At 38.7% G+C, this 24021-nt stretch overlaps 1 protein-coding gene and 1 long non-coding RNA gene across 2 annotated transcripts in view; one reads left to right on the top strand and one right to left on the bottom strand.

Moving 5' to 3' along the window:
* Nucleotides 1–24021, top strand: part of E2F3 (E2F transcription factor 3) — a 34121-nt gene that overhangs the window by 1079 nt on the left and 9021 nt on the right. The window contains exons 2-3 of the mRNA XM_063298964.1: nucleotides 21607–21718; nucleotides 22081–22300. Coding sequence (XP_063155034.1) covers nucleotides 21607–21718; nucleotides 22081–22300 — 332 coding nt within the window. The remainder of the gene's footprint in view (nucleotides 1–21606; nucleotides 21719–22080; nucleotides 22301–24021) is intronic.
* LOC134494057 (uncharacterized) lies at nucleotides 6607–22117 on the bottom strand. The gene is made up of 3 exons (XR_010067635.1): nucleotides 22042–22117; nucleotides 13925–14029; nucleotides 6607–6903 (listed from the first exon to the last, which is right to left on the bottom strand). It is a non-coding gene; the product is annotated as an uncharacterized LOC134494057 (long non-coding RNA).

Genomic DNA, 24021 nt, shown 5'->3' on the forward strand with positions numbered 1-24021 from the left:
ACGCTAAACAGATTTATTCTGAAAAGGTTCTCAGCAGCAAGCATATGCTGGTGGTCACAGGCCTTTGCATTCCTTTTTCTCTTTCCCCCTAATGTATTTTTAGATGATCAGCTATTTCATATGGCTTACCTTTTGAGCCAATCTTTGAAGCTGTGTCCCCACATGACTGATTTTTTTGATCATATCTGTTTTCTTTGCCTTGGCTAGGGAAATTCACTCTAGGGAAGGCTGTAGCCAGACTAGAGTGTAGAGCAAGAGCAAAAACAATCATAGACAGTTTGTGTCATAGATAATCAGGGTTGACACTTGATTGAAACTGTCTTGTTACTTACAAACCAATTAAAGTAATTATGGTTATACTAGCATCTTTTTTTAAAAAAAGGAGTACACATTCAGTTTTACAGTTTTGTAATAAGAACAAAAAATATGAAGCAGTAAAAATAGCATAATGAGCTTTTTATGAAAGCAAGGAAGCAGCAATTTAAATTTCTTCCCCTAAAAAGTATGTTGTGCACTTTGGTACTTGCGCTGGAGGTGGGAAATGAAAGAAAACCTTAGGCCTGGATGGCACAAAGTTGCGTTGATAAATAATTCTAAACATTTATATCTAAATTGTGTTGAATTCTAGAAAGTTGTTTGCCCAACTCTGTTTCTGAATAATATTTATTGGGTCAGTAAAAGTACTTGGTACTAATCCATGTTCCACTCATAGAGTAAACTGTGTTGCACGGGGTCCTAATATGGAGCACTCCAGATGTTACTGAATCAAAACTCCTAGCATTCCTTTCTACTGGCTATACTAGTTACGACAACATCTGGAAGGATGCACATTATGCATCCATGGATGGGTTACTGTGAGATATTTACTTGTGTATTCACAAATCGTGATTAAAATCGAGCATGACATAGTAGATGTATGAACTTAATCTGTTGAGTAACTGATGACAATCTGCTTGTTCAGAATATCTGTTTGTAATAATGGGGTTTGTGTATGTCTTTTTTAATTTAAAGAACAGTCAGTTTATATTCATATGGCAGTGTCCTCAAGTGTAGCTATTAAAATTACAGTATTTAGCAAGTGTACAATCCATGTTGCAATGCTCCTTCTATTCAAATACACTGTGTATTGCTAATCACCATGTCTGCCCTGATAATCTAGGTGCTGTAATGAAGAGTCAGGCATCCTTGTCCAACATGTTGTTTCCCATATATGTTGGGATTTCCATACCCAGAATTCTATTAGCCACTATAGTTCAGTGTGTTCAGAATGTGATTGGAAGTACTAATACTAAGAATTATTTGCAGGACCTCCTTTCTCCCCATCTCTGCTCATCCCACCAGATCTAGTAGATGGGGCATGTTCCAGTTCCCTTCTATCAAACAATATCTTGTTGGACCCTGAACTTATGCCTTCTCAGTGGCAGCACCTGCCCTATGGAACAGCATGCCCTCCAGAGGTTCAGATGGCCCCAACCCTGTTAGTCTTTCATAAAGCACTGAAATCCTGGCTGTTTCCCCAGGCCTTTGGGTCAGGAATTTAGATGAGCTCTGTTATTGCTGATGTGCTTTTGTTGTTGTTGTTTATCCCTGGGCATATGTTGTGGGGGTTTTGTGTTCTTAATCGTTGTACACTGCCCAGAGTCATCTGTGTAAGATGAGTGGCCATATAAATCATACAGATAAATAAACAAAACAGTTTGAGTCATAGTTCACAGTAGCAGCTTTCAAGGTACCCTTGAAGGATCCCTCTCAGTGTCAAGGAAAATCTGCATCATGGCTGATTTTGAATTAAATATACCAAGATACAAAGAACAACAGCTTCATTAAAATGAAGCATATTAACTAGGGCATTATTTTTATATGTTGCTATCCTTGTTATATGTATTTACATGCACTAAGAAAAATAATTGAATATCTGATCTTTCCATATTTTTAGAGACAGTTTGAGGTTGACTTTCTGCTCTACAGATGAATAGATGCTGGAAAAATGTATGTGAACTTAAATGCCAAAACAATTCCCATGCAAAAGTGGGATTCTGCTCAATGGGAAGCAGAGGAGACATTGAGGGTGTATGTTAGAATTCATACAGGTGGATTAAAGCAAAGAGCTACCACAGCTGTATGGCAGTTTCAAATTTTAAAAAGTATCTAGCTTATATTCCCTCAAATCAAGAACAGTGCTAGTTACAATCTCACAATATGCATTTTTCTAACTTAAATGTTGATATATAGTGGAAAAATGATTATTGGCATCAATCTATGAATGCTGCTTAGGATTTTAAAATACCAGCATTGCACACAATTGATAGATACAAGCAAATCAGTAATATCAAAATTAGTAATCTGTGATACATCAGTGACCTAAAAGTGGATGAAGAGGAGAGCTACTGTACATTTTGCAGAAGTTTCCTTTGGCTATCTAAAATACATACTTGCAGATCATCAGGCAGATGGTTACGTTCATGCTTGCAATAAATTGGTGCAGATGCCCGATTAAAAAGGGCCTTGATGCTGCCAATAGTTCCCATAGAAATGACAGAAGGAACAGAATTTTTGCCCATCTCTTACCTTGACATACAGATATAGGTCTAAGATTTCTGACTGAATGAGTAAGAGCTGAGAGAGTCAAGTATTTATAAGTACCATTGAAACAATTCAGTCTAATCACTCAAGTAAAAGCAGTTTCAGCATGCAGTGGGTGTGCTTGCTTGTCATGTTTACCTATGAATACCTTAACCATGGTTTATTCTAACTTATTTTCTCTTTTCTCATGAACATAATCATAAAATAACCACAAAGTCTGTATCTGAATTACACTCTAGGCTAAAATGTGATTGCCTAGTTTGCAAGTAGAGTTACATTCTACTATATATGCAAAAGTTAGTTAGCTGGGGGCCATCAAATCAAGGTTGACTCCTGGTGACTGCATGGATAAATACTGTTGATCTACCTCAACTTATAACCTGAACTATGGACAGTTCTATCTTTGGTCTTGTCTATCCACCTTATCCATTGTATTACCCCTCTTCTATCCCCTTATCCCTGCCCAGCATAGTCATTTTCTAGCCCATCATCTGCTAGCATCACATATCCAAAGTAGGTAAGTTTCTGCTTGCTGGTTGTTGCCTTCAGGAAGCAGTAAGACTTTGTTGCAGGATGAACCAGCTGGTTCTTCTGGTGCTATCTCTGGATCCATAATTTAAGGTTGACGACTACCTTCCATTCTTTCTCAATGTCCAGATTTTACAGACATACATTGCTACTGGGAAAACAATTGCTTAAACTATTATGATTTTTGCTGTCACCGAAATGCCGTTATCTTTCATGATCTTATTTAAACTGCTGTTTCCCTCCCTCCCTACAATTATACTCCTTTTACTTCATTGAAACATGGTCTGTTCATAAGCTATCCCCCAATCCCCCCAAAATTATCACCTTCACATTGCCATTGTTAGTACACTGAGTATGCTAGTTGACATTATTTTTGTCTTAATATTCATATTAAGAATATAAAGTTAAAGGGGAATTTCATTATGAATTCTTTTAAGTTATTTTTTTACTTTTGGTTAACAAAATGGTATCATACACATATCTCAAATTGTCCGTGTTTTGGCCTTCCATTTTGATTTCAGCTGTCATCTCTTTTAGTCCTACCATTCTTATAACATTTGCTGTATGAGTTAAACAGCTATAGGAACAATATGCATTCTTTTCACACACTTTTGCTATTCTGGACCACTATTTTTCCAATATCAGTTCTTTATGTTCAGTTGTAAAGATTCGTTAGAAGAATAACCAGATATGAGGACACAGCTGTGAGTCTATTTCTTATTTTGGCATTATGTTAGTCATAAGGCATTGCTGTAGTCAATAAAGCAAAGATACTTTTTTTTCTTCATTATCCATCTTACATTAATTATCTGATCTCATGTATATTCTGAGACCTGGCTATTAATTTGGCCTTTTTTCTTCCATGTATGACTAAGTTCTTGACTGTAATGTCTTAAGCAAAAATGTGCCTGTATGAGGAATTATTCAGTGGTATTTTGCATCTTCTTTCTTTGGTATAGGTATATACATGAATGTCAATTAGCTGACACAGAGATTTAGCACTTTGATTGCCTTTTCTTCTACAGTACAGTATTTCATCTGCATCCAATGCTTTCCTATTTGATAACCAATCTACTCCCAGCCATACCTAACTTTCTCATAGAGAGAATTCCTGAATATATTCTCTCTCCACAAATGTTTGTCCCATTCTTAGTTTGGTTTAATTTACAGTTGCAGACAAGAGCAATTGTAAAATAAATTAATAAACAAATAGATACATCAAATTCTATGTTAGCTGCCCAAAGTCACTATTGTGAGATAGGTTGCCATACAAATGCATTGCAATAAATAAATAAATAAATAAAAAACATAATATAACTAAGAATATACAGTATGTCAGAACACTTATAAAATTATATTTAAATAAAACAATACGTACTCCACTTGAAGCCATAGTTTACATTCCTTCATAGTTAGTATAGAGGATCTGTATACTTCAATCTGTAATCTCATTTATAAGGGATTTTAATAAAGTCATTCCATCTTTCTTGAACCTCTTTTGTCTCTGTTCTCTTCTGTGATTACTAATGAGTATTCCTATGTTAGCTATAAATTTCCTTGTGATTTCTCCAACCTTCTTAAAAACACCTAATTTCCTTTTTCTTCTTTTTTTCCCCTCTATCTGTTGACACTTTTGATTCAGGTGTATTTCCTTGTAGTCTTACTTGAGGTTGGAAGGCTGTTTTAGGTTATCACTTGTTCTTATTGTCTAAGATGTTCATCCTCCATCTTTCTTTAGCTAACATGATAGCTTGTTTTGAAGCTGACTTAGATATGTTCCTGTTTGAAATTTTGGGAATTTTTTTCCACTTCAGCTTTACCATACTTTTTTTTCCTCACTCCACAGCTCATGATGCTCCGTTTTGCATAAATTAAATAAACTGAATCTGTTCCTCAAACTGATCTTACATTCTGGCTGCATATCCTCAAGATTAATTCTTACTGGCATATCTTCTGTCTTTAGTTTTCTTAACTTTGTTCTGTGTACTTGACACCAATAATTCATGGTCTATATTTCCCAGCTGACTGGTTGCACTTCTCCATTTTTTTCCTGTTAATGTAGTTGATTTTGATGTTGTCCATCAAGTGATATAGAGCCCATGTTTAAGTTTCTTGAAGCAATGTTAGAAATAAACAGTTCAGTGACTTTTTCTTGCATTATTACATTTGGCCAGTTTAAATATTCCTGTAATTCCAGATTTCACCATTTCTCCAAATTATGCATTTCAGTTACCTTTTACTACATCCTTTGTTTTTTTTTATTACTAAAATCTCATTCCTTCATATGCTCTCATGCCATCATTAAGGTCCATCTGTTTACTTTTTCCTAAAACTTTCGGTTTACTATACTTCATTCCTGTTTTGACAATTTCAAGTTTTCCCTTGTTTATCCTTCTCACATTGAATTTTCTGACTGCATATGTCCCTGTAAAATAATGAACTCTTAGTAAAGGCACCATTAACATTTCCTTGTGGCTTTAACTTGGCCATGTCATTACCAGACCTACTTGTGAATGGTCTACATACTTTGTAGTAACCAGAGGATTGCCATCCAATTTGAGAGGCTAAACTTTTAGCACCCAACCTTGTGTAATTGTTTCTGCCATGTCCATACAGTTTTCTTGGCAGCAGTATGGAAATGGTTTGCTATTGGCTTCTTCCAGCTTTAATTCTGGAATTCCTTCTAGGAGGGTTGGCCTTTCTCATGCCTGTAGAGCTCAACTTGCTCTTACTCACATTATGAATTAACTGTTAACTTCACTTCTTGTCTTTTGAACTTGCCAGCAAGAGTGACCCTATGCTGTAAAGAACTCCCATCAACATTACTCTCAGGGTCATCCCACCATATCAAGATCCGCTGAGAAGATCTACAGTGGTACAGAATATCTTTATTTTTAGTAGTTTGATTTTCTGGCAGTAATTGGAATGGAAGTGCAAAAGTATGGCAGGATATATTGTGGTTTCTTATTAATCTGCATTCTAAAATATTGCATCAGAGAATGGTAGACTGGTATTATAATGTCAAAAATTACAACCCAAATGAGGCTTCTGGTGGAATTGTTTTTGTGCCAGTAGTTGAGATGGAAATGAGATACAAATCTGATCTAGGATTGGCAATAATATATTTGGCAAAAGCACATTAGATAGCGTCCCCAAAAGTGATCTAGAATAAATTGAGAAAAATGGTTATAATATAATCTGCAAATTACATTAAAGCCTGACTTCTGTTCAGAGAAAGTTGTGTTTAATCCTGATGTAACTCTAAATTATTTAGGATTAATTTAACTCAGATTTAGTGAGATTTATGTTTGGATTTGGGTACACAGTCTAGTCCTTACAATTCTCTCTTTTTAGTGTTATAAACGAAGTACAGTTAATAGGTTTAGCCTGAAATAACCAAATGCCATTTTTAAAAAATTAACTGCTTGTAGAAGTCAATCTGAATTACTGTGGGGAAAATGAATACTGAAATAATACCATACAAATAATGCAGCATTGCTTTAAATTAAGATTTTTATTTTATCTTGATGAGATGCTGAAGAAAGAAAACAGGGTGGGGGTGAGGAATGAGGAAAGATACATATCCTGCAGTGTTGTACTTAAGAGATGGAACTTGAGTAATAACATCATTATGCACATTTTGTCATTTTGACAAAATCTTGGTCTGTTGAGGATGCCCCTGAGTGTATACCACAATAGTATAATTGTTGGTTGCCAAATTATGTAAACTGGCAGCTGCAAACGTCTATGTTATCAATGAAGAGACCTGCCTTGTGCCACATCACAGGAAGGCTGTTAGAAAGAAAATCAGAAAATCTTTGCTATAATGAATATGGGGATGTATTGATTCTAAATGGAACTAATTCAGTTTTTGGAATTGTTGTAGCACCTTCCCACTCACCTCAATAACTCTTGCTAAAGAAAAGACTATGAGAATTGTGCTGGAAAAGAATTACTTTAAACCAAGGCAGCTGCCAGAAGTAGCATCAGCGCAAAGAAGAGAGTAAAGTTCTGAAGTTCCTGGGACTTTTCCTATCTTCAGATATCCAGAAGGTTGTCTACATTATGAAAATGTAATGAGACTAGGATTTATTACTACAGTCTTAATGTGTTTCTCTCTTCAAAATATTGTATAGGAGAATGGTAGGCTATCATGAAACTGTACCACCAATTTTTGGTAGCTGTGTTTGGGGGGCGTTCCCTGGACTACAAAAGAAGACTGAGAGGCAGTCCTAGGGCTCAGATTTTCTATTTCTGGTAAAGTCTATACAAATCAAATGATACACAGTTTCGAAGTTGTATTTTCAGTCTGGTACTACCCCATGACTTTCCTGTTTGAAAGTAATCAGTGGGCACAGCATTGCTGCGATCTGTCAGTTTGGCAGGGCTGAAATTTTTGGACCCTTTTTGTGTATTTTGGGATTTTTTAAAATAAAAGGCAAATTAATGTCTTAAACCTTGTAAAGGATTCAGGCATCAGCATTAATCCTTAAACTTCCCAAAATGGGAAAAACTGGCCTAATTTGGGGTGGGGGTGAGGGTAGTGAGTACCTTAAGCCATTGGAAATGACTTATTTTGCCCCTGCACATAGCTCTAATCCTCAAAAAAGGGAAAGAAAAAAAAGACCAATTTTAGTCCTTCCTGGGAGATTACATGTAGCCCGAATGCTTAGGGTTCCACACAGATCAGCCATATGTCTATGATCTATGTCAGGAGAATGAAGCAGGAATAATTTGAATAATAATGTGAGGATTAGAGCTGCAGATTGGTGGCTGGGGAGTTGCATGCTATTTGAAGGCCCACCCTTGATCTATTGATGAGATTGAGATGAGAGATTGAGATTGATACACGTGAACAGAGTGCAAGTTGTAACCAGTATGCGAAGTGCCCTTGGAGACCAGATTCATTCATGAGTCATACACAAACAAGTGCAAAATCACATATGAGTAAACTTAGGTATAAATATTTTTTCCATTTAGGTTCCATTTTGTTTAGCTCTTCTACTGAACCTCAGTAGAGCCGTTCTCCCTCTTTTTATTGCCCAAGTGCAATAGACATCATTTCTTAAAAATTTGTAGTGATGCTTATGTTTAATTAAAAGAAGTTTCCTTTTAGTATAAGGTTCAATTAAAACTTCAAGAAATTAAATATACCCCTAATTTTTACAGTTGATAATTGTCAGCTTTGAAATGAAAAATATCTCCTTGACTTTTGTATTTGCCTACAGTATCTAGAGATGTGCCAAAACTGATTGAAAAAGAAATTTGATGTGAAAGAATTTATTTAAACAAAAGGAAGATTTCATTTTAAAGTATCTATTATTCAGTTATCTTTGCTGATATTAGTTTCATCTTTGGAAATAATCCATATAGATGTCTTGCCAAAGAAGTATTTAAAACTCAATGTTTTGCTTTAGAAATACCAATGTCTCTTTTCTCAGCACTCCTGCTTTTTGGCACAACTTCTGTGTTCCCTGTGTTGAATGCAATTTTGTGACTTGAATATAAGGAAGAGAGGGAGAAGGAATGGAGAGATTAGAATATTCAGTATTATTTTCCAAGGTTTATGTTTGTGAGATTACCACTTTATTAGCGTTCTGCTTCTCTCTGAAATACTGTAATTTCCAGAAACTATCTAAAACTGTAGTCTCATAACATATGTTTTTTAAGCAGATAGGCATAACATTATGTTCTGAAAGTTGAAATGTAAAACCAGAGTTTCAACCTGAGTCACAGTAATACATCTCTAATTGTTAAATTATATGTCCGTGGGAAATAAAATAGTTTAAGTTGATAAGAATCCAGAACATCAAATGGCTTCTGTTTTATTCCAGAAGCCATTTTAGGTAGCTTAAATTTATTCAATTGTTTACAACCTATGGAAGAAGCCCAACAAGAATCTAAAGAATCATTCTTCAGCTTTTTACTTATTAATATTACTGAAAGGAAGATACCCAGAATTTGCTCTGTTTAATATTTTTTAGCCATGCTCCAAAGACTATGTGCACTATTATTCAATATGCATAATTGCAGTTCAGCTCTGTTCAGTAAGATTGCTTATGCTATCCTTCTGCTCATACATTTCTTCCAAATTTCAAGAACAATTTACTGAGTATCACAAGGACTGCTGACTATGTGGATGCCTTTGAATTGTAGCATTACTTCAACATACTGAATGTACCATTTGGGGGGTAGGATTTAAATTCCTAAACAAATTCTATATATACTTGCCAAAGAATAAATCCCACTGAACCCAGTTCTGCTGATGGAATTGCATTGACAGTACAAACCTAAATTTGCTTTTCCACACAGAAGGTACAGCATGGTGGGAGAAGGAAGGAAAACAACTGGAAGTCAAGACATACACGTAACTATTGGTAATGAAGCTGCCACTTGATACTGGTAACAGTGAAATGGAATTATGTATCACTGACATCTAAGAGGCCTTAAATGAATAGGCCATTTGCTAAACTATATGATTGTGTTTTACTGTCAGAATATATAATATAAAACTCAATGGTTCTCTAAATGGGGATCATCCAGCAGAATATGCTTATTGAGGGGCAGAGAGAAGAGAAATAGTCAACTATTGCATCATATCGCGTAATCTCCTAAATGCCTTACAGTGGATGGAGGTAGATTCTCAATTAGACAGTGATTGCCCTAATACTAATTATTTCATCCCTCTGTGAACCTGTAAGAACAGAAGCAATCTACACCCCAAAGTTGGAAAACAACAACACAGAGTTATGAATTAGATGGAATGAAAGTAGTATAAAAGTGGTCTCAGAATGACTGGCAGCCTGTTACCTTAGAAAATTTGAGTACACTTGCTAGATAAAAAGCATATTTAGATTTATATGGTTTGGCTAATTTCTCACTTAAATTGGAATGTAAAGAACAAAAGAGCTTCTGCTAGCATCCCTGTTGACATTCATTGATCAGGCTGATTATATTCCAAAAGATGGGGCTAGCAATAATAGTATTAATTTATAAAAAGATTTATCAGTCTCTTGAATGTTGTTAGGAAATTATATGCTAAACATTTAAACCATAAGCACCAACACTGGATAGAGACAGAGCAGGCAGGATTCAGAGAAGTGAGGTCAACAATAGACCATATTTTGGTGCTCCATTACCATCTTTCACAAAGAATACGCCCATAAAAAGAAATCTTCCTTCTCTTTAGCCTTTCTAGATTTTAAACATTTCAACTCAATTTCCAGAAATACCCTAAATAATAATACTGTAACAACAACAACAATAATAATATAACAAAAACAACTATTGATAGGCACCTTCTTTTTCTAATACAGAATATGCCAACACAACCTTAAGAGTGAGGTATAATCCCCAGGGTTTCCTCTCTGACACAGTAAGTGTTCAGAAAGGAGTGTGACAGGGATATATTCTTGCCCCTTCTCTCTTTATATGTCAATTAAGTGATGGACCAGATTTCCACACTCCTAAACTAGCAGGACGCAAAATCCCCATATTCCTCTATATTAATGATGTTGCTATAATATCACAAACCCATCTTGGACTGAAAAGTGTGATGGTGGCAATATTTTGCTGTTGCAAACAAAATCAACTGGTACTCAATTTTCAGAAATCTAAAATTCTGATCTTTTCCTACAGAGCTGTTCAACAGTCCTGGACAGTAAAGGGCATAAAATAGAACAGGTTATTGCCTTTAACTACTTGGGGTGGTTTTTTTTTACTCTAAAGGCACCTGGAATGCACATCAAAATCCTGCAGTGCAGCTAGCCCTTACTATTATTAAGCACTTTTTAAAGTATACAAATGAAACCCTTCATTACTTGCTCAACTTTTGTGTGGCCACAATGAAAATACTGTAAGGAATAACTAGTTCCAGGAATAACTACTACTGATTTATGCACCACTTCAGATTTAATGTGTAGATTCTGCAATTGTGCTAGTTATTTTTTTTTTTTTAGGTAACATACATTTTTACTTCATTGACCATAGTAATTTAGACTTGTACTGGCACAGTTTATTAATATACATTATTATAGTATCTCATATTACACTTTTATTATAGAGATTCCTTGCTATGATGGCATTTTACTTTATCCATTTGATTGGACTTTTGTGTTGTATATTTTGCAAATTTTGCTGGTCATTGACTAAATGTTACTACTACTAAAATATTAACTCGTCTGAACCACTGTTTTCATGTTGAATTTAAATGGGAAAAATCTGGATAAAAAAATCCCAATTCAAGCTTGAAACTCGCTGAGTAGATTTGGACAAGCCATTATTTGTTAATCTATCTCACAGCACTATTACAGAGAATATGATTGTATAGCCCATATATGCTTTTCTGAACTCCTGTGAAACAGTGAGATATAACTGTTCACTTTAAAGAGAAAAAAGATACTGCCCCATCTTTTATTTTCATAAAGGAACAATAATTTTTAAAAGATACATTTTACTGTAATTCATATCTGAACAATAAATCCAGATGTGAGAATTATCTGTGGTCATAGAACTGGCTCATATGTATTAAGGATGATATTTGAAAATGTGCAGTTCTGAAAACTATAGAGTTGAATGAGTTTAGCAAAATAAGCTTTCTGAGAAGAAATGTTGAAATTAATAGCATTTGAAGGAAAATACAGACATTGATGAATTACAGAATTGTGTTTGAGGCAGATTTTTTTCCCATAATGTATATTTATTAGGTTTGCATGTAGCATTGTTCTGCAAATGGTTTAAATGTGAAATTATAATGGAGGGTAGATATTGGCTACTGTAGAAGGCATAACTGTCTCTAATGATAGCTACTATACTAACCTCATGAAAATTTTCTGCTGCCTTTCCTAAACAAGTGTCACAAGATATGGTAGAACTGATATTCCCAGAATCCCAGTCAGTATGGAAATTTGATCATGTTGTCTGGGACTTTTAGTGTCAACTTATCTGGAGGACATCAGAGTGGGGATGACTGTTTCATAATGTTGAATATTTGAGTTATAACAAGTAAAATCTTTGAGTACAGAAGTTGCTGCTTAGATTCCTGCTATCTATGGTAGTTACATGTTTGCATTTTCGGTTCATAGCTGACAGTGCTGTTTTTAAAGTAATGAGTCATTACAAAAGCTGCAGATACCTCTCTCAGAGCAGGTTGCAACAGATCTGAAGTTTAACTTTGTGGGTTTTAAAAGCAATAGTAGAAAACACTAGATTCCAAAGCTGAAATTCTTCCACTGTTTTCCATCATTCCCATCCTGAAATATCACCTGAACTGCAAACTAACAGAAAGCTCAAAGTTTTGCATCAGTTCTGGAAGATGCAGAAATTTTAGCTTCTTTTGAAAGAGGCATAATTCTGTAATTAATTAATTAATTAAGGGATGTATTAATTAAGGGATGGTATTAATACACATACGTGGACAAAAACAAATTGTTTAACTTGGCATATTTAGAATTGTCTGTGGGTAAAGTCTCCTGAAATTCACAAGTAGCATGCATTTCAAAGGATTTTTCTACTTACTAAGTAATTAAACCTATGTATCAGTGGGTGATGACTGGAAAGAGATGTTTGCTGACAACTTGATTAGTGGGGAAACTTGGTTTGAACTTGCATATTTGAAGTGTTTAGCATGGTCATGTTTTCTGGGTGACTCTTGGTAAGTTTTCCATTTCAACACAGTTTTTATTTTAGATGTATAATCGCACCTCCTTTCAAAGCATTCAGTGAAACATTTTCCATTTGCAGTCTTTACTGTTCTAATACTCTTGCAACTGATGTCATTGGTTGAGTAAAATCTTAAGGCTTCACCGTTACCTCTACAAAAAGATGTCTGAGGAACTAAGTTTGGTAGTATTCTAAGCAAAGAAGTTCAGACCTATTACTCCTTTCTTTACCCATTTTACACAATTTGATTTTTAAAACAAAACATAGTAGCAAGGCTGGGACTTTGTCTTGAGAGAAAACATTTGATGTCCAAAGATCTAAAAGTAAGCAGCTATAAAAGTTTTGGTAATGTATCAAGCAGTGCTCTCACTGCCTTTAAGTTACCACATAGACAAACAGCTGAGTTAGTAGGGTATTTCTTACAAATACGGTGATTTAGCAATTCTGGTGCCAAACTTCTTCTGTGGATGTGTGTGGTTTGTATATACATGTTTGCAAAAGCTCAGGCAGTGAATTTTACTATAAAATATATGGAAATATTTGAGATAATAAGTTTGCAATAAATTAAAAATCTAGGATACCTTTTAATTATATATGTGATTTTATTTTAGGCCATCAATATTTAGTCCTTTGATGGTCATATGTTTAGTGTATCCTTTTCAATTAATGCCTTGCCAAGTGTAGACCAAGTGTCTTGGTTCTGCTCAATGTGCCTTTTAGTACATTACACTTATTAATATTATTTATTTTTATATCACTAATATCATATTTATACTACAGGTCATGTCTCAGGTTGCAAGATCTGGCTGACCTGGTGTGTGCTTAGAAACTAAACAGGATTGGGCCTGGTTAGTACTTGGATAGGATAACTCCAGGGAAACCCAGGGCTATAGTCCAGACTGGGAAGTTGAAAAGCATCCCAGAAGAAGACAGTGGCAAACTACTTCTAGGTGCCAGGAAATTGCATGGATGTGTCTATGAAGTCAGAAAAATAAAACTTATTAAAATTGACTAGGTAGGACTGAGCCTGCTGTATCAGAGTTGTCTTGTGATAACATGGTTGCTCTAGATAGTGCAATGTAAAGTTTATTAAAGATGATGGTGTCTTCATTGTCAGTAGGCAGAAATTTGATCAGTTGGGTTGTTTAATTACCTTGGAATGATCTTTCAGTCAAATAGGAATTGGAAAGTTCCCATCTTTTATGCCTCGCAGAAGGTGCGAAGAAGCAATGTAGCCATTCTGGTCCCCCACAATGCTCTTGAGAATGGAATATAACAACACAAGAAAGTCTCTGAAAGGAAGATTACAGTAATCAATATGGGCAGGCAAAAAGATCAGAGCAGAATTTAGCAAGTGTGACAGTTACTTAGAGTTTATCCTGCAAGCAGCCCAATACCCCAGATACTTTCTCAAAATATAGCAGAGTATTCATTCTTGCTCATTTTGATATTTTCCCATCAGCAAACCTCGAGGGTATATATAGGAAAATACCTCATAAGGAAAGACCCTCTGCATGTGGAGATGGGAAATAGAACCTCTTGCCCATGTTCTTCTGTACTGTCACCTTTATACAAACGCACGTAGAGCTTTGTTAGCCCCCTTGGTGCAAAAAATCCCAAATGCTCCAGATCATATCCATGTAAAATATCTATCTGAAAAATTATCTGGCAAATACCAACATTCTATGTAATAGCATGCTGAATGTGGAGATCCCTTAAAGTGCACCAAACCTATCTAGATAAACGTTTTAGGATTTTTTATTATATTACGGAACTCATGGAAGCTATAAATATATATTAGTGGCACTGACTTGTTATCTTCATAAAGAATTTGATAAGTGTTCTGCTAATCAGTAGGTCTTAACTTTAAATATTCAGTGCTTTAAATTTTAAAATGTTAATATTACAGTATATTAAAATACAGATATATTAAAATAGTATTTTAGTATTATATTCAGGCATTTTATAGGTACAGTATTTTATCAAAAGCATTTTATAGATACGGTATTTTATCCAGTTAGTAGACAGGTTTTTGGGATTCTAAGATCACATAAATGTTTTAGTTTCTGTTCTTTATGAGTCTTCCTGTTTTCTTAGTATGATGCTTTTTTATCATGTTGTTATTCATTGTTATCTGCCCAGAGTAATGTATTTGACACGGGCGGCCATATAATTGAATAACACAATAAGATTAGAGGGCATTTTTAAATTGTGATTTCCTATGCCATACATAAAAGAGGAAGCAATGAACTCTTTTGGCTTGGCTTGCATAGAAAATACATGCAAGCTTATAAACTTAATGGTAGTTTTATTGGAGACAGATTTTAGGTGGTTTCAAGTGTCTGTTGCATGCCTTAATTTAGCATTTTCCAGCCTTTACCTATATTGTTTCGACAAATTCTTCTGAAGATTACCACGTAAGTCAGTGATTGGTCATGTGGTACCTGTGGGCATTATCACATGTATAACTCCCTTCCCATCTTTCATGGGACCCTAAATTGAACATTAGTTTAAATATTAAAATTATTGAAATCTCACAAGTTTTTCATGCTTCATACCTGAAATCTTGCAGGATTGGGGGCAAGAATGTCAACATATTGAAACATGGTGAGCTGAAATGTAAAATATGTATTTAAAATATATGTAGGCAATCACACCAGAGGCCAGCTGCAATAACCTCACAGACCATAAGTGGTCTCTGGCTCATTGGGAACCATTGCCTTAATTGATATGTAGATAACCTAATGTCATGTTCTGTTAACATCGTAACGTTTCACATGTCAATCCGTTTTCCCGTGTATTCCTGGCTTGCTCATTCCTGGTAATTTCCATTCGGGCGCTCTGCTTTGTTTTGGAACTTTGGAATGTATGTTTGGGTTTGCAATCCTACTCAAGGTTACTTTCCCAGGCGTGTGTAACGGTTGCTAGCACCTGGGAGGGGGTGCGTGCTGACGAGTGCTGAGGGCGGGGCTGGATTGAAGGCAAGGCTTTTAAGTTTGTATTTGGCGTGCTTTTGCTCATTCACAGCTTTCTCTGTATTTGCATACTATTCCTTTAATAAATCAGTTATCTTTAAGCCCGAGCTTGTGAGACTGAGTATTTGGGATTAGGCAACCATTACATAAAGCTGTGAATCCTTTATATCATTTCCGCTAGCCCCATCCAAAGTTTGGGTAAAGAGGAGCGCTAGCGATGATCGAACCTCCGCTTCGCGAGAGTGAAGGGAGCGAAGAAGAACCGGACTCGACGAAGACTCTGATAGCTCCAACTTCGAGAGTGCAAAGGGCAGCACATCGGGAGAGGCGGGATGTCCAATTGGATGATCTATTGTTGGCAGTGCAGGGTGCCACAGGGGGTGTACCCCAACCCCAACCCAAAGTGGAAGCAGCACCGGGGAGGGGATCTCCACAGTCGTCCTGGGAACCCGAAATCCCCTTATTGCTGAGGGTGGTGGTAACCAATAGACCCTTAGAAGAGTCTGTCACCCCTGCCCGCATGAAAGCAATAGAGGACAAAATGGATATGATAGTGACCCTCCTAAAGGATGTCACCAGGGGCCCGGGGTCCCTACAGGAAGACTGGAAAGAGGACCCCTCTCAGCTGGTGCTCCCAAAACAGAGGTCCCTGTCACTCAGGGGAAGAAGTAAGACTCGGGCTCCCCGACAATTGGGAGGAAGGGAGTCAAGGGCATCCAGAGATTGGCCACCACTGGCGGCTCGACGCACGTTGCTGTTTGCAGAGCCACCACAGCCGGTGGAGCCGGTAAGGACCTTCCCACCCTTTGGGGTGAAGTTTGATGGAGACCCTACCATGCTCTCCTTCTTCATTACAAATGCTAGACATAATATGGAGGATTGGGGCCGAAATTTTCGCTCTGAACAAGGCAAGATTAATTTTATTGCCAACAAGCTGAAGGGGAGGGCAGCTGATTGGTATGTACAGCTGTGCCAAGCTGAGGCCACGGAGTTAGAGGACTTTGATGAGTTTCTGTGGTCGCTAAAACAGCACTTTGAAGACCCATTGGCTCAAGAGAGAGCGAAAAACTCCCTGAGAAAACTTTACCAAGGAACCCTCTCTGTCGCAGACTACGCTTTGGAATTTAAAGCCCTGGTGGGGAAGGTGGAGGACTGGTCCCAGTCGACTTTGGTGGAGATGTTCAAGCAAGGGCTGGAGACGGAAATCCTCCGTTGGGCTTTGTGTAGGGACGATCCTAAAACATTATACGGCTGGATTCAGTTGGCAGGCAGTGCGGAAAGCGCTCTACAAATGTATGCCCATAGCAAGGAACTGAGACAAACCCGAGTTGCTAAGGGAACTCGTGCTTCTGGATATTCGAGTCGCCCTAAACCAAAAACTTGGGAGGAAGAAAGGGAACGACGGTTTGCGAAAGGGCAGTGCTTAAGATGCGGGAAAGATGGGCATCGTGCCACTTCATGCCCAAGACGCCGACCAGAGGAACGGCCCGGGAAAGCGCCAGGAAAATCGCCATCCTTGCCGCGCAAGTTGAAGGCTGCCTGCGCTGAACTCAACCCTCCAGACCTTCCATTCGGGGAAGAGGAAGAAGAATTACAATTCGACCAGCCGGCGGGAAAAGCCTTCCACCTGCCCTGAAGGGCGCCGTTGGGCAGGTGGAAGAAACCGGGCGCGACCACGATTCGGTGAGTGGGAACTTCCCTACAATGACTGTCAAAGTAAAATTGGGCTCGAGAACCAAAACTGTCGAAGTCTGGGCCATGCTGGACTCGGGTTGCTCGCGTTCGCTGATGCATCCTGATGTTGTAGCTGTCCTAGAACTGCCCACGTTCCCTTTGCCACGGCCCATGATCTTCACGCAATTGGATGGAACCATGGCGGGGGGGAAGGCAGTCACCCACTCTACAGGACTGGTTGCTTTACAGATGGGTACCCATTGGGGGAAATTGCCTTTTGTCATAGCTCCAGTGGGGGGGCCTTTGGTTATTTTAGGAATGCCTTGGTTCGTGCAACAAAACCCTTTTATCAACTGGCTGCATAGAACTGTAACGTTTGCTGATGGATTTTATAAAGTACCTGAAAAGGACTTGTTAGAGGACATGGAGGGAGGTCGGGTGGCTAACACAACTGTATAAACGCTTCAGCCGCTAGAAGGACTGCCTAAACAATACCAGGATCTGGCTGATGTGTTTGGGGAGAAGGAAGCAGATCGTTTGCCACCTCACCGAAAAACATTGCGCCATTGAATTTCTCCCTAATGTAAAGTTACCTCACCCAAAAATCTATCCCATGTCTCCTAAAGAGCTAAATACGCTGAGGGAATTCATTGACAAAAACCTGGCTAGGGGTTTCATTGAGCCTGCAAACTCCCCAGTGGGGGCCCCTGTTCTCTTTAGACCAAAAAAGGATGGCTCGTTGAGGCTGTGTACCGATTTCCGCGGGCTCAATGCAGTCTCAATATTAAATAAATATCCTTTGCCCCTGATCAAAGATATCACATCTGGCCAGAGGCAAAATCTTCTCAAAATTGGATTTAAGAGAAGCCTACTTTCGCATTCGCATAAGAGAATGGGATGAGTGGAAAACAGCGTTTAACTGTCCTCTTGGGGCTTTCCAATACAAAGTCCTGCCTTTTGGGCTGTCTGGGGCACCTGGGGTTTTTATGCAACTTATCAATGAGGTCTTGCATGACCACCTGTTTAAGGGAGTACTGGTGTATTTGGATGATGTATTGATTTATACTGAAACCATGTCAGAACATATTCACCTGGTGCGTCAAGTGCTTACTAAGTTGAGAAAAGCTGAGTTGTATGCTAAACTGTCCAAGTGTGCCTTCCATCAATCACAAATTGATTATCTAGGATATAGGATTTCCGCAAAGGGTATTGAGATGGACCCTGCCAAAGTTGAAGCTATTGTAGCATGGGAGCCTCCCCATACCAGGAGGCAATTACCAAGTTTCCTTGGATTCGCCAATTTCTACAGGGCATTTGCCCAAAATTTTGCAGAAATCGCCCTCCCCCTTACTGAACTGTTAAAAACTAAAGCTCAGGGGGATACGCAACGATCAAAGAACCCAGGAGCGCTCCTTAAATGGACTCCGACTTGCCAACAGGCATTTGATGCGCTCAAACAAATCTTCACTACCGAACCCATTTTGCAGCATCCTGACCCCACTAAACCTTTCGTGGTACAGGTGGATGCCTCTGATTTCTCCGTCGGAGCACTGCTGCTTCAGTCGGACCAGTCTGACTCTTTAAAACCCTGTGCTTACTTCTCCCGTAAGTTCACGGAAACAGAGAGACGGTGGCATGTTTGGGAAAAAGAGGCTTTTGCTGTAAAAACCGCTTTGGAAACTTGGTGCCACTTATTAGAGGGGGCTTCAAACCCTTTTGAAGTCTGGACTGACCATAAAAACTTGGAAGCATTAAGCACCAGTCGAAAACTCAGCCCCAGACAGCTTCGCTGGGCTGAATTTTTCAGTCGTTTTGATTTCACCCTCAAATTCATACCAGGCAAGAAAAACTTTTTAGCTGATGCTTTATCACGCAGACCCCAAGACGCTGGCCCAGGGCCAACGGTGCAGGGGACTGTATGGACAGAAAAGCAACTGAGTTTGGCAGCGGTGACACGCAGCCAAGCGCGAGTGCAACAAACTCAGCCTCAAGCCGCTCCGCCTCCCTCCTCTTCACCGCGCTTGCCAATTCCATCGGACTTGCAACAACAGTTGCTATTCCACCTCAAAACTGATACTTGGTTGCAAGCAAACCTACACACTGTAACTTTCACTGACAACTTTGCCTGGCGAAACGGTCGCCTCTATGTCCCTGACGCTTTGCGAAAGACGATCCTCCAGCGTTGCCACGACGACAAGCTGGCTGGACATTTTGGATATCTTAAAACCCTTCACCTAGTGAGGCGTCAATTCTGGTGGCCAACATTACTAAAGGACCTCAAGGCATATGTCACTGCATGCCCTGTCTGTGTGGCTACAAAGCGCAAGACTGGCAAGCCTCAAGGTCTCCTCCAACCTGTGGCAACCCCGTCCTTTCCATGGCAGGACATATCTATGGATTTTATTGTCGACCTCCCACCCAGCCAACGAAAAACTGTCATTTGGGTGGTGAAAGATTTTTTTTCTAAACAAGCTCATTTCATCCCATGCGCATCTATCCCCACCGCGCAACAGCTGGCCCGCCTATTCCTTGTTCACGTGTACCGCCTTCACGGAATCCCCGCCCGTTTGGTGAGTGACAGAGGCACACAATTTACGTCACAGTTTTGGCGAGCCTTTTTGAAACTGCTTGGCACTAAACAAGCCCTCTCCACCGCATGGCGTCCGGAAACGGATGGATCTACTGAAGCCGTTAATTCTCCGTATTGATCACTTGAACAATACCTCCGAGCTTTTGTCAATTACCAACAGGACAACTGGGTGGACTTACTTCCATTTGCTGAAGTGGCTTATAACAACGCCGTTCATCAAAGCACTGGTCAAGTTCCCTTTAAAGCTGTCTTCGGGCGTGAGTTTGTTCCCATACCTGAACTCCCGCACCCGCAGCCCCTACCAGCCTCTCTCGCTGACTGGGCTGACACTCTCAAAGACTCATGGCTCAATATTCAACACGCTCTAAATCATGCCCAAACCACCTACAAACGACACGCCGATGCTAAACGCTCCCGCGAGCCTACTTTTGCTGTGGGAAATAAAGTCTACTTATCCACCAAATTCATCAAATCGCCACAACCCTCGAAAAAACTTGGTCCTAAATTTGTTGGTCCTTTTCCCATTGTTGCACAAATTAACCCTGTTACTTTCAAACTTGATTTACCCCATAACCTCAAGCGCTTACATCCTGTTTTCCATTGCAGCTTGCTCAAACCCTACCTGCAGTCGGACCGCTGGCATCCCCAACTAGCTCCACCACCTCCAATCATGATTGATGATCAATAGCACTTCGAGGTTACTGAAATCCTTGACTCCCGCCGCCAGCGTTCCACTTTGCAGTACCTCGTTCGCTGGAAACATTTCCCTCATCCTGAATGGGTTTCTGCTCCCGATGTTCGCTCGCCTCGCCTTGTCGCTCGTTTTCACTCTACCTACCCAGACAAACCTGCTCCTTAGCATTGTTCTGGGGGGGGGGCGATATGTCATGTTCCTCGTTTCAATGTTCTGTTAACATTGTAACGTTTCACATGTCAATCCGTTTTCCCGTGTATTCCTGGCTTGCTCATTCCTGGTAATTTCCATTCGGGCGCTCTGCTTTGTTTTGGAACTTTGGAATGTATGTTTGGGTTTGCAATCCTACTCAAGGTTACTTTCCCAGGCGTGTGTAACGGTTGCTAGCACCTGGGAGGGGGTGCGTGCTGACGAGTGCTGAGGGCGGGGCTGGATTGAAGGCAAGGCTTTTAAGTTTGTATTTGGCGCGCTTTTGCTCATTCACAGCTTTCTCTGTATTTGCATACTATTCCTTTAATAAATCAGTTATCTTTAAGCTCGAGCTTGTGAGACTGAGTATTTGGGATTAGGCAACCATTACACCTAAGTAATCACAATTGATTTGGACTACAACTTCCATAATCCCTCATGCTGCCTTGGGGGTCTGGAGGTTGTGCTCAAAATCCTCTGCAAGGTTTCAGGTGGAATATTCTTGCCTAATATGCAGGAGTTTTGTAGGCTGTCAGCTTCAATCATATAACAGTTTCTATACCAACAGACCATTGAAAATAGCTTTTCTACAAATACAACAAAATAAAATCTTGTTAATTATTTGGCTTAGTTACTGTCTATCTTAACTTATAGATGATATAAAACTGAGCTTGATTTTGCTCTGATTCTGTTGAATTGTGCTGCTTTGGCAGGCAAAACGAAGATTGGAACTAGAAGAAAGTGGACAGCAATTTCTACCTGAAGGATTAAGAACTCCAAAGGGGAAAGGCAGAGCTGCAACGAGAAGTCCAGATAGTCCAAAAAGTAAGAAACCTTGTACATAAGCGCTCTCTCTCTCTCTCTCTCTCTCTCTCTCTCTCTCTCTCTCTCTCTCTGTGTATATATATATAAACTGCATTTAGTCTTTTACACATTCTTCCTAGGTAAACTGAGCTTTGTGAATGAAAAGTAGCTAATTATGCAAGCAGAGGAGGGATCAAAGCCCTAACAGACTCTGAAGTTTTGAAAATTAGCCATGAAAAAATGTTCAAATTAAGTATATTGCTAAACTAAAACTGGCTAGGAGTGCTCTTTAATGCAACACACAGTATAACTTAGAACGTTCTTTTTTTAATGAAATTTTATACCAATTTTCAGAATAAGCATGAAATGCATTTTTCTTCCAGCTCCCAAATCTCCTTCAGAAAAGACACGGTATGATACATCACTTGGTCTTCTCACAAAGAAGTTTATTCAGTTGTTAAGCCAGTCTCCTGATGGTGTGGTAGATTTGAACAAAGCAGCAGAGGTCCTTAAGGTACAAAAAAGGAGGATTTATGATATTACCAATGTTCTGGAAGGCATTCATCTAATTAAGAAAAAATCCAAGAACAACATTCAGTGGATGTACGTATCACATTTCTATATTTTTGTTGCATTCTAGGAATGTTGCCTGCTTCTAGATTTCACCTTTTTAATTGTGATGGCAAAACTACATTTTGCTTAGTTCTGAATTATTCTGGAAGTTGTTTTTAAGAAAGAAGAGGTAAACTAATACCATGTATCTTGTGATGTATTCCAGCATGTGGGATGGGGAAGGTGACAGTTTCCATAGAAGCATATAATTTGAAAACCACAATCTATTACACTTAACAAAATACTTTATTCAGGAGCAAGGTCCCCCTGCTTGTTAAACATTTAGAACAGATTGGCTGACCATGTACATCAAGCTTTGTGAGTTTTTCGGTGTTCTCCAGAGTGCTAGACTAAGGAACTCAATAATTTGCCTGAGATGCTTCATGTACATTTTGATGGCTTATTCAAATTTGCAGAAATAGAATGCAGAACAGCCTTTCCTCTATGTGTTGTTGTGCGTTGTAGATTATGGCACTAAACTCTTCCATGATTAAGAATGACACCCTGAAGGAAACCTCTTTATGTATACTGACTTATTACATTAGGAAAAGATGGCTTTTTTTTTTACCCCCGCCCCCATGGCCCTTCAGATGTTCATCATCATCTACCAGCAATTTAACATTGTTCCCATAAGGCTGTTCCATTGATGAATAAAGCAGGAGAATATGTACTGTATGTAATGAAAAGTATCTTTAGTTCATAGTTCCTGCTCTTAATACACGGGCTGGGCTCATACATCCTATTATGTAGTTCTTAGCCTTGTGTGGTTTCTTTGTTTGTAACACCTGCCCTTTGGAACATTCTACCCCCCGAGGTGAGGCAGGCCCCTTCGCTCCCGACCTTCTGGAAGGGTTTGAAGACCTGATTCTGCCGCCTCACCTGGGATGGGAAGGGCAACAGCTCTTCCTAGGGGTGGCTGGTGACGTAGAGTTCTCCCTACCTAATGGAAATTTCCCACTTGGATTCCATATTTATATTTATTATTTTAGTATTGTAGGTGTTGATTCGGTGATTTTATGATGTTGAGGTTTTAAGGAGAATTTTATTGTAAACCACCCAGAGTCCCCCTTTTGGGGGGAGATGGGCAGTAATAGAAATGTGAATAATAAATAAACTTGGTGTGATATGTGAACCCAACCTTTATTATTATTATTAGATTTTTATCCCACCATTTTTATATAGAACTCAAGATGGCAAACATACTGTACCTAATACTCCTACCTTCTATTTTCGCCACAACAACAACCTTGCAAGGTGGGTTGGGCTGAGAGAGAGTGCCTGGCCCAAAGTCACCCAGCTGGCTTTCATGCCTAAGGCAGGACTAGAACTCACAGACTCCTGGTTTCTCAACCAGCACCTTAACCACTGCACCAAACTGGCTCTCATATTGGCTTTATGCTTTGTAAATCACAGTTGATGGCTTTAAATGATTTAAGTATTCACCCAGTTTGCTTTATTCAACAGATCATGATCAAGTAAGCCTTGATTTGGCACAATTTATGAATCCAGCCATTATATTATGAATAAATGGTTATAATAATACATATATAATAAAAACTTAAATGGGCTTGTTTTTAATTTCTATTGTTTAAAACTATGCCATTCTAATTTTTATTATTTGAGTATTACAAGTAACTCCTTACATGTTTGTATGCATCCCTTTCTCCTTAATAGTGTTTTTGTTGGTAATGGAAGTATATAGTATTGGCCAT

Source organism: Candoia aspera, chromosome 3 (assembly GCF_035149785.1).
Source record: "Candoia aspera isolate rCanAsp1 chromosome 3, rCanAsp1.hap2, whole genome shotgun sequence".
In the NCBI taxonomy this organism is placed as follows: Eukaryota; Metazoa; Chordata; class Lepidosauria; order Squamata; family Boidae; genus Candoia; species Candoia aspera.